Source organism: Hyaena hyaena, unplaced genomic scaffold (genome assembly GCF_003009895.1).
Source record: "Hyaena hyaena isolate Hyena2069 unplaced genomic scaffold, ASM300989v1 scaffold_204, whole genome shotgun sequence".
In the NCBI taxonomy this organism is placed as follows: domain Eukaryota; kingdom Metazoa; phylum Chordata; class Mammalia; order Carnivora; family Hyaenidae; genus Hyaena; species Hyaena hyaena.
Window position 1 is genome coordinate 2,423,518 of NW_024080837.1, and position 11,856 is coordinate 2,435,373.

General features: G+C 40.1%; 1 protein-coding gene across 1 annotated transcript in view; it reads left to right on the top strand.

The window, feature by feature from the left end:
- SLC18B1 (solute carrier family 18 member B1) overlaps positions 1–11,856 on the top strand; it is a 28,787-nt gene that overhangs the window by 3,457 nt on the left and 13,474 nt on the right. The window contains exons 3-6 of the mRNA XM_039242024.1: positions 1,646–1,741; positions 2,424–2,497; positions 3,968–4,115; positions 7,005–7,161. Of these exons, the coding sequence (XP_039097955.1) occupies positions 1,646–1,741; positions 2,424–2,497; positions 3,968–4,115; positions 7,005–7,161 (475 nt within the window). The remainder of the gene's footprint in view (positions 1–1,645; positions 1,742–2,423; positions 2,498–3,967; positions 4,116–7,004; positions 7,162–11,856) is intronic.

Below are 11,856 nucleotides of genomic sequence, written 5' to 3' on the forward strand. Positions count from 1 at the left end.
TATTGACTATATTCCCTATGCTATACTTTTAGGTTTTTTATTTAGTTTTTTGCTTACAGGAGGGAAGGCTGAAGGAAAGAAGACAGAGGCAGGGAGAGAGCACTGTAACTCGAAAAGGTCTAGATACAAAGAATGGGCTCTTCCTTTTCGTTTATTAGAATCTTGTGGTTGAAAAATGCACTGGGAAAACTCACCCTTCCTCCTGCATGCACAGTTATCCTTCCTTTTAGCCAGAGCTAATTAGGCAGAGGAAAAACAGGGGCCTTCTTAAATTCTGGAGTAGGATTCCTATTTGTATTCATCCTTTTTCTGGCATCCTCTTTCCTTGTCACAGGATAACATGTGAACCAGAAATTGCTTTTAATAGCTATTCTTGCTTACTAATGTGAAGCGGGATCCACATTCCAAAAGTAGTATTTAGCTGCTGCCATGGAATGTGATTCTAGGACATCTGAAGTCACCATCCCGTCTCCATGGTGAATGCGGGAAGCTGCTCGAGATGGAAACCATCATGGCATCTGAGACCCTATAAACTTTGCAAGTCTGTGTCCTCCTCTATAAAATGGGGCCCACTAAAAATATATCCTTTATTTCATTGTTGCTAGAAACAAACAGTGCTTAATAATAGAGATTCTGGCTCATAGTGGAGGTCCAATAAATGTTAGTTGTGAAGCCATTATATAAATAATGCCAGACTCTAGAATACTTATCAGATCTATGAAGCAAAGAACACGGATAATGTGATTTGACCAGTACACGTTTTTCCTACATCTTTATTGACTCCTTTGATGATACCTTCCCTCTAAGGTACCTGTTTTAGTTTGCTAGCACTGTCAGAACAAAGTACCAAACTGGGTGTCCTCTGCAACCACCAGACTTGGGTGAAGGTGTTCACAGGGTTAGTGCCTCCTGAGGATTGTGAGGGAAGAGTTTGTTCAGGCTTCTCTCCTTAGCTTATAAAAAGCTGACTTCTCAGCCCACCTGTCTACTTTTGGTTTTATTGCCTGAGTTTTTGGTGTCAAATCCAAGAAATCATTGCCAAAACCAATGTCAAGAAGCGCCCCCTCCCCCATATTTTCTTTGAGGAGTTTGACAGTTTCAGGTCTGACGTTTAAGCCTTTTTGAGTTGATTTTGTGAGGAGTGTAAGAAAGCGGTCCGATTTCATGCTTTTGTTGGTGTATATCTAGTTTCCCCAATGCCATTTGTCGAAGAGACTATCCTATCTTCGTTGTGTGTCCTTGACACCCTTGTCGAAGATCAACCGATCATATATGTGTAGGGTTAATTTTAAGGTCTCTAATCTGTTTCATATGTTTATATTTATGTTGTTTTAATTACTTCAGCTTTGCAATTTATTTTTGAAGTCATGAAGCACATTGCTTCCAGCTTTGTTTTTCTTTCTCAAGATTGTAAAGCTAACAGTTCTTTATGGGTGTGGTGAGTGAATAATTTTCATGTCAGAGACTAGTTTTTACTATAGATTCCCTTCCTTCCCCATCCTGCTTATTTTAAAATAATAATCTTCGAAAATTGCTGCACAGATAAAGATGACAAGAAAATAATGCTCTGATCTAATAGTTCCATTTTTCCACACTGATGCTAACTCGTCTTTCAAACTTTGTTTCCTTTTTTGTTTCTTTAAAGGCTGAAAAGAAAGGATCCAGCAATACAGTTACCGGTATGATCTTTGGATGTTACGCTTTGTTTGACTTGCTGGCATCTTTGGTATTTGGAAAATATGTAAGTATTGAAGTTCATATGAACATTTTAATTTTTAAAAGTTGTGTCATTGAGCTCTTCTAATTTATAAGTGTAGAATTTCCATTGATTCAGAAATAACCGCCATTATATTTTATGAATTATGCCCTTGTTGATAACTGTATTCATAGGGTTGACTGATTTTTTAAGTTTTTATTTTAATTTCAGTTAGTTAACATCAGTGTGTAATATTAGATTCAGGTGAGCAATATAGTCCTTCAACACTTCCGTACAACACCTGGTGTTCATCACAAGTGCCCTCCTTGATCCCCTTCACTTCTTTCACCCATCCCCCCACCCACCTTGTTCTGGTAACCATCAGTTTGTTCTCTATAGTTAAAAGTCTTGGCTTGCTTCTTTTTTTATTCTCTTTCTTCATTTGTTTTGTTTCTTAAATTCCCCAGATGAGTGAAATCATATGGTATTTGTCTTTCTCTGACTGGGTTGTTTTTTTGCTTATCATAATGGGTTGATTGATTTTTTGTTTCTTCAGTGTTTGTAAGCAATGCATGTTCTCATTCCACTAAAGAATTATTATAATATTATGTTAACTGTATATATATTTCTCACATCTTATCTTTCCTGATACAGTGGATTTGTGTTTATGTGGATGTAGACTTGTAACAGTCATCAATTTACCACTCTTCTCTGACATTTATTATAGCTTGTACATATTGGAGCAAAATTTATGTTTGTAGCAGGAATGTTTGTCTCAGGAGGAGTTACAGTTCTCTTTGGGTAAGTCATGCTCTGATATGTTTGGGAGCTTGAACAGATTTCATAATTTGTCTTCAGTTTAAAATGTTAATGGATTCTTTAAATCCGTCAGTTCCATTGATTGTTGAGTGTCCAACTTGTAACTACTGGATGATTTAGAGGGTGGGACTGATGAAGGAAAGAGCCTTCTAAGGGTTTACCATCAAGTGGCTTCTGAATCTGTTCATTAGGACTCCTATGAGTAGGAGTGACAGAAACTTAACTCACTTTTCTGAGTCACAGATACATTTTGGCTTGAGTGGAAAAAATGCAATAAAGAATCAGTTGAAGACTATCAGGAGAAACATGTTAAAATAATGCCCTTGGAAATCTGTCTCAAGCTCTGAGTTTTCCTTTCCTCTTCTTGTGCTTTGTTCTTGAACAAGCTATCCCCGTGGTGGCAAGAATTCCCCAGCAGCTCCCATAGGAAGAGAATGCCACTTTTCCCAAGCTTCCGGGAGGTTCACAGGGTGGAGCCCCTGGCCTGATCTTCGTGGGTGACCTATCCCTGCATCAAAGATAATGTAGGGGAGGGGGTGCTCTGATTGGCCAGGCTTGAGTCACGTGCTCACTTCAGAATGGTTCCCTCCATTGCTATTTCCAAGAAAAGGGAAAATAGAGGAAAATAGCTATGGAAGTTCTTAAGCGTAAGAGTCCTTAAACCAGCAGGCTAGTGGAAATAATATGGGAGAGCCTACACAGCTTCTTGGGGAACGTAGAAAAATGAAGAGTTCCATAAGATTATGATGAAGTAAGCTGAGGAAGCCTTTATGTCAAACTAAGTGTGGTTTCTTTTTCTTTTTCAATTTTTTTTTTACAGGGGAACGGGGGTAGTCTTCTATTTTCTGCCCTTTTTTTATTTCAAGGTTTGAGTTCTACCACTGAGGGATACCTGAAACTAAGAAGTCTTTCTTTTTTCTTTTTTTTTTTTGTTTAATCTTTAACATTTATTTATTTTGAGAGAGAGACAGAGCATGAGCGGGGGAGGGGGGGCGCAGAGAGAGACACAGAATCTGAAGCAGGAAGCAGGCTCTCAGCTGTCAGCACAGAGCGCTATGCAGGGCTCGAACCCATGAGCGAGATCATGACCTGAGCCGAAGTCTGGCACTCAACCAACTGAGCCACCCAGGCGCCCCAGGAAGACTTTCTTTTGTATATGTTCTGGTCAGAGGGATTCTACCTATTTCAGAGAAGCTGATTTAATATTATCATTTAGACGGCCAATTACGTCAGCAGAAAAGGGTGACTAAACTGTCATTATGAATCAAATTGTTACCCCCCCATAAAAGAAAATTCCCTCAGTATAACAAAGCAATTAAAAAATTCATAGTCTAAAGAGATTTATTATAATAACTGGGTGAGATACTACTCTTTTCAGTGAGTAGAGATAGAAAGGAAAAAAAACCCCTAAAAACCAACTTGGCATTTGAGAATTGTCTTGTTCTTTTTTAGCGTGTTGGACCAAGTTCCAGAAGGACCAATGTTTATTGCTATGTGTTTTCTAGTGAGAATAGCAGATGCAGTCAGCTTTGCGGCAGCAATAACTGCATCTTTTTCTATTCTTGCAAAGGCCTTTCCAAACAATGTGGCTACAGTGTTGGTATGTATTTTATACATTTTTCCAGTTTTCCTTTTAGTGTAGGCTAAAATATTTGTTTACCTTTCCAAGCTAAAGCTGAAATCTGTTCTTCTAGGTCTGTTTTTCCCCCTATTTTCTGTGTTTTGGTTACCTTTTACCCCAATTACTGCTTCCAGCAGTGGGCTGTCAGTGAATGTACCATTAGTCTTATTTAGGTCTCTTCCTGGGCTTAGAATCCCTCAAATAAGCATTTTGAAAGGTAAATTTAGTTCAAACTAAATAATCTTTTTACCATTAAAAAAAAAAAAGACTCCCCAGTAATATTTTGTTGTCTCTCTGTAGCCCAGATTGTGGCTGAGCTACGAGAAGCATTCCTTTGCTTTAGAAAAGTCGTCCCCAGTGGCCACTTCGTTATATACTAATGTCTTTCCTCTACTTTCCCCAGATTCATGGAAGGAATCTTAGAGATCTTGAAGTCCTTATATGCTTCTGTGCTGTTGATGAGTGCCTTCTTATTTTCCCCCAAACCCAGAACTTGATAGCATTGTATTAACATGATATATTGGCTACATGCCTGGACACCTGGCATTAGTGACGTACCAGATGTGTGTCCCAGCTCTTGGCCACTGCCTCCTTCACCCCAAGCAGGCTCTCTCATGCCTGTGTCCTCTGGACCCATGCATTTCTGAAGGACCTGTGGTTTGCATATTAGACCAAGTAAATGCAGCCCTCACAACAAAGAATTGTCCTCTAGACTTCAGGGCCTAATCAGCTTAGTACCAACAGTTTCTTCATGTACCCATATATTAATACTATAGCTTTGGCCATTGAGTACACTATTTGCTGTGTAGATCATTATTTATTTCCATTTTGATTAAACACCTATATCTATAGCCAGCTCTCTAGCTGCTTAGGTTTATTTGAGGTTCTGTAGCCATGTGGCACTCAGTGGTGGCCCCTGTGACAGGTGTCCTGCTCACATTTCCCAGACATAATATTTCTCAGAGAGGGTTATGGAGAACATGTGCCCATTGGCCTGCTCTGTAAAATAAGGTTTTTTGGGTAAAATGTTTGGCATGCACATATGCTGTCTTCCAACTTAGAGATGCTCAGTTCACGTGAGTGTATTTGACTTTGAGAAATTCTGTAGTAAAGATACTTTATTTAATTTTCCCCAACTCAATTTGACTATGGAAACACTTTTTAACTCTTAAAGAATTGCTGTTCTGTGGAACATTCTGGAAGGTGCTGCCCAAGAAACTCCTATGACAAAGGCAGCAATCCAGTTGATCTTCTGACTAACAGGGGAAATTAATGTTGCCATACCAAGTTTCTATATAAAAATTGTGGCCAAAAGCTGACACACTTAACACAGTGGATGATCTGGATGGTTTCATTGTGATTAAATGTAGAATTCCTATATTCTTTATGAAATTGAAAGTTACCAAAGGGCTACTTTCGTGTCCTCTCTGAGGTCTGAGGATGTGAGGGTGTAAGCCACAGTCTCTAGTCAAAAGACTAGATTGATTTAAAAGGGGCGCCATTTCTTTAAGAGTTTTTTAATAGTAAAATATTTTCCATAGTACTGTTTTGTTTCTTTTAATTTTAACAAGAACATTTTATATGGTATAAAATTTAAAAGTTATAAAAGGAAATAGAAGATATAAAGAATATATTCTATATATTACTTTTCCTCAAGTTTCATAGACATACCTGTTATCCAGGCACCCAGTCCAACATCATTCTCCCAGAAGGCATCAGGGATTATCGGTTCCTTCTAGGGGGATTCCATGTGTGTATGAACATGTATGTACGCACACGCATGCACTGACACACACACACACACACACACAGGGCATGATTCCTTCCCCCTTTGTTTTCTTTACACTAGTGGCAGCATACTCTCTACACTGTTTTGAACCTTGCTGATACACTAACAATGAAACCATCCTGAAGGCCTTTCTATGCCTGTATGCGAAGAGTTTCCTGCTCTTTACTTCCCTTTAGTAGCAGCATATAGTACGTGACCATATGGAGGTAACATACATCCATAGTTACTTCCAATTGTCGATGAATATTTAGATCCTCAACATCTTTCGCTGGTGCAAACAGTGCAATAACACGTAAGCTTCTACATACGCCATGTCACATCTTTATGGCTCCCCATATAAATTAAATTCCCAGAATGGCATTCTGGGTCAGAGAGTATGTGTGTTTGTCCTATTGATAGATTTGCCAAATTACCCTCCTTTGTTCGCTCACCAGCATGTAAAAATGTGCCTCTTTCCTCACTTTCTTGTCAGCAGAGTGTTTGATGGGTGATGGGTAAAAATTGGTATCTTGTGGTTCAGCTGTTTCCTTCTTTTAAAAGTGAGGGTGAGCTTTCTTTTACATGCCTGAGAGGTATTTGTATGTTGTTTTATGTGTCAATAGTCTATTTGTAGCATTTGCTCATTTTCCTATTGGGTTGTTCATTTCCGCCCCCCCCCCCCATTGGTTAGTACTAGCTCTTTTGATAAATTTGGGGAAATTAGTCCTTTGTAATTTTTTTTAACCATTCTTCATTTGTCTTTTGATGTGGTTAACCAGCCATAGTTCTTTCATATTTTCATATAATCAGATTGATGAATCTTTTATGTCTTCTGAGTTTTATGTCATAATTAGAAAAACTTCCCTACCGTAAAAAAAAAAAAAACAACTCCCATGTTTTATTTTGCTAGCTCTTCTTTGATTTCAATATGCATATTTAAAGTTTTGGGTCATCTTGGGTTTAGGTGGGTTTGGGTGTGTAAATTGTGAGGTGGATAGTTTTTTTCATTGTCACATTGAAAGTGTTCATTAAATCTTTATTTGTTAATTCTTCAAACAAACTGTATTGACTCAATTCTCTTTTTATTCCCCCATTTTTAGGGAAGTCTTGAGATTTTTTCTGGCCTGGGACTAGTGTTAGGGCCCCCTTTAGGTGGCTTCTTGTATCAATCCTTCGGCTACGAGGTGCCTTTTATCCTTCTGGGATGCATAGTTCTGCTGATGGTACCACTCAACATGTACATTTTACCTAATTATGGTAAGACTGCATGTATTCCTCACTTTAAGAATCTTAAACTTAAGTATTTTTATACCTTTATAGGGGACCGAGTTAACAATACTCACTTTTATCTTGTATACTCAATAGTAGATTTCTGGTGTATCCCGAAAGAGCTGATCATCTTTTTGGAAATGTTGCTGTAAGCAGTTTATATGAATTTCTATGTATTACAATTTTCTCCTGACCTTTAGAACTGACAAATACTTAATTTCTCATCATAAAACATCACCATATAAAGCGTCCACCAGAGGTGTTCTTGGACTTAGTTAAATATTGAGAATGACAAGTTACCCAGGGTCACGCATGGCACTGTCTTCTTGGAAGGCCATTAGATGGGAGGGCAAGGCCAGACCTTCTCCCCAGTGGTCGTCGCAGCTGCCTGTGCGGTACAGCCCAGGTACAAGGACACAGAGCCACACCAGGCAGTAATGAGGGTCACCCTGGCCTCAGACCTTCATGCCGCATACGAATCAACCTGTCCTGTACCAGCTCCATAGACATAGCTGCCAGGGTCACCATGAGGGCTACCACGGAACAAGAGTCAGCACATTCAGGGAGGCACAAGCATGGTGTCCTCATCAGGTATTCATGGCTCATTTATAGTTCCTTCCGTACAGATGAAATTCACCAGGCAAAGGTTATTTTTACTGTAAGCAAGATTGCCTAGTGACATAGTTGGCAGTTTGCCTTATCAGATGACGAAGGGAACAGAGCCAGAGAGTTAACCTGAAACCTAGAGAGCAGAGAGCCAGAGAATTGTTCTAGAGAGGCACCACCACGCTGAAACATGGGGCGGTACCTGTCGGCTTTCTACTTGTAAGACTGTGGTTTCTGTGGTCGGGCATCCTCGTTGCTTGGTTCACAGATGAACAGTTGGGCTGATAATCAAAAAACTGGCCGGGGCGCCTGGGTGGCTTAGTCGGTTAAGCGTCCGACTTTCGCTTAGGTCATGATCTCGCGGATCGTGGGTTCGAGCCCCGCGTCGGGCTCTGTGCTGACTGCCAGCTCAGAGCCTGGCCTGTTTCAGTCTGTGACTCCCTCTCTCTCTGACCCTCCCCTGCTCACGCTGTCTCTCTCTCTCTCTCCTAGAAATAAATAAAAACATTTAAAAAAAAAAAAAAAACTGACACCAGGTCACATTCTCGTGGAGTGGGGAGAAGAGTCCCGATCACCCTTTACCACGCTGTATAGGGGGAAAGACGTTGTTTATTAATTAATGGTAGGGCAGGGTATTTAGAACTTGTGTGATTAGGCACTGGACTGGCCCCAACATCTGTTTCTCCTGGAGTCCTGGCCTGCTCCCTCCTCTCCTCCCTCCCCCCACAATCTTTTGCAGCCCCCTATGATTGCCACCAGCCTAGTTACTTGGCAGTCATTTCTCTTCATGTCAGTTATCCCTCAAGTAACAGCATTTTCATTGAACTTAACAAAGTCCCAGTTAGCTATATTGTTATGAACAAACTTTTTGGCAAACTTTCTGTTTATCTATGGAAGGATTTTCTATTTAGATTGAACGGGAAAAACCTGGTATTAATAAAATATCTCTAAGATTGATAATATAAAGCCTGTAAGTGTAGATTTAAGTGTTCTCATTAAGGAGTACTTTATAAAATCCATGTTTTGGTAGGGACCTGGGTGGCTCAGTCAGTTGAGCACCCAACTCTTTTTTTTTTTTTTTTCATTTTTGATGCAACTTTAATTGGAATATTTTTAAAACTTGTTTTTCTGATAATTTGTTAATACAGTATAGAAACACAAATTTCCTTTTTTCTTTTTTCTTTTTTTTTTTTACAAATAGTTTATTGTCAAATTAGTTTCTACATAACACTCAGTGCTCATCCCCAAAGTGCCCTCCTTCATGCCCATCCCCCCTCCCCCCCACATCCATCAGTCCTCAGTTTTTGTCAGCATTCAAGAGTCTCTCATGGTTTGCCTCTCTCCCTTTCCCCCACCATTTCCGCCCTTCTTCTCCCCCTTGGTCCTCCGTCAAGTTCCTCCTAATCCTCCTATACGTGCAAACATATGGTATTTGTCCTTCTCTGCCTGACTTATTTCGCTCAGCATAACACCCTCAAGGTCCATCCATGTTGCTACACATGGCCAGATTTCATTGTTTCTCATTGCCATGTAGTATTCCATGGTATAGATAAACCACATATTCTAGATCCAATCATCAGTTGATGGACACTTAGGCTCTTTCCATGTTTTAGGTATTGTGGAGAGTGCTGCTATGAACATTGGGGTACATGGAGCACCCAACTCTTGATGTCAGCTCAGGTCATAATCCCAGGTGTGGGATCAAGCCCCGTGTCGGGCTCCACTCTGAGCGCAGAGCCTACATGGGATTCTCTCTCCCTCTCTTTCTCTGTCCCTCCCTGACTCACACATGCACTCTCTTTCTTTCTCTCAAAAATGAATAAATAACCACTAAAAAAATAAAAAATAAAATTAGGATTTTGGGAGAGCTTTTGGATAGAAGCTAGAAAGTTAAATTTTCTTTTGTTTTGATGATGTTGACAGAATTTTGTGTTTGGAAAGTTCTACTTCACTCCTTTACCTCATTCTAGACTCATAGCCAACATGGTTCCAGAGTCAACTTTGGTCGCTCCTTCTCTCTCATCCTTTGTGTCTGCTCATCAAGTCCCTGCTTCTGCACTGCTCTAAAGAAATGTTTCTGAAACATAGTCATGGACGTGCCAATCCTTTTATTAAAAAAATCTGAAAATCTGTCATATGTGAGCTTTATCCTGAAAGCTGTGATGAAGCTGTTGTGAGATCTCAGTAGAGGAGTCATATGATCTGAAATCTCTCCCCTTCTCATACACTCTAACACTTCCTCATCCTTTAAAACCTAATTTGTATTACCTCTTCTGGGAAATCTTTCTGAAGCTTCTCGATCATTGGACTAAAAGCTGAGTAAGTGGTGCTGCAGTGATCAGCATGCTTCCTGCCCCTTCACACCTGAGGGGTTCCCTGTTTCCCTCCGCTGCTTCTTCACCCCTACCAGTAGCTTCCTATGTCAGGGCAGGTCAATCAGGGGGTCATGTCTCTCTAAAAGAATATGTCAGAATTGTAGGGAGCAGAGAGAGTACCCAAGTAGCTTGGAAAAGCTCCCCTTCTGTCTCTTAAAACAAATACCACCCTAGGTTTTCATTACTTGGGCTTCTGCAACAGTTTAATTAAACTCATTATGTACTTGTTTGTATGGATGCTCTTACATACTCTCATTGTGATTTCTCATTTTTCCCACTTTGAATTGAGAGAAGGTGCCATTTCGGCCATAATAATTTATCTTCTAGCATAGATCCATAATACCTTTTATATGCAAATAAATATAACCAATTCAAGTTGATCTTTTGTAATTTATATCTTAAAGGGGACTGATGAAAATCTTTTTCTTTTTTTACAAATAGTTTATTGTCAAATTAGTTTCCACATAACACCCAGTGCTCATCCCCACAAGTGCCCTCCTCCATGCCCATCCCCCCTCCCCCCTACATCCATCAGTTCTCAGTTTTTGTCAGCATTCAAGAGGAAAATCTTTAATAAACAATTCAAAATGCACACCAAATGGAGTCCCTTGCTGACCCCACTGCACCGAGCCATCTATCTGGTGGTGCTTGTCCCCTTTCTCAGTCTAACTGTGCACGTCCTGTAGTTGAGCGTCATGGACTGTGCTCATATTTGGTTCACCATTGAATATTTGGCTGATAATTAAGAAACGGACATCGTGACTTAACTTTATGCCTTGTATCCTGACAAAGTCTAAATGTAGCACTTTGTGCTTCTTTGAATTTGTTCTGTAATGGATCGTTATTCACCAAGAATTAAGTAATGAAGCATGGTGGGTGTTTTTGAAGAAATGAGAATATGCAGGTGCTAATCCTCACCCTCAAAGGTCTTCTTTCCCCAATCCTGGCCTGTATCATCTCTGGCCTGGCACTCCAGCAGCCTCCTCACTGGTCTTCTTGTCTCCCTTCTCCTCAAGGCCATGGAGAGTTCTCTTGAAACCACAAATCTCATTCCTACCCCTTGTTTAGAATCCGTAGTGATTTCTCGGGCCCCTTAGCATGTTTTACAAAGTCTTGCATAAACATGCTTCTGCAGTATGATCTCTCTCCACCGTGCTGGTGTCCTCCTCTTTCCTTTCCTCAAACAGAGAACAGTTTTCCTCACTTCTGAATCTTGGAACGTACCATTCCTGGAATAATGTGCCTGGATTATTCTTTCTTCCTTCTTTGCTTGCTCATCGGAAGCTCATGCTTTGGCCACCGACTTAGATACTACTACTTGAGGAACGCCTTCTTTATATGGCTTTCCCTGCTTCTGTTTTTTGTTTTTGCTTTTGTTTTTGTTTTTTTTAAGTCAACTCTCTCCTGTGCTCTGAAAGGTTCCCTCCTAGTTCCATCCTTTCTCTCTCCACTCCTTACTGTAACTTCTCTGAACGACAGGGTCTGAGCTTGTCTTCTTTGCCTTTGTCTGCCCAGCATTTTGCCTGGTACCTGACTCGGCAAAGATTTTGCTCAGTAAATTAACTGGAAGTTAGGAAAATCACCAAACAATAGTAAACAATGTAAAATGAAATGTGGTTTAGGTGCTATGGTACAGACCACAAGTAGTAGTAGTAGTAGTACTACAAGTAGTAGTAGGAAACAGAGGAAGGTAAGATTTGTG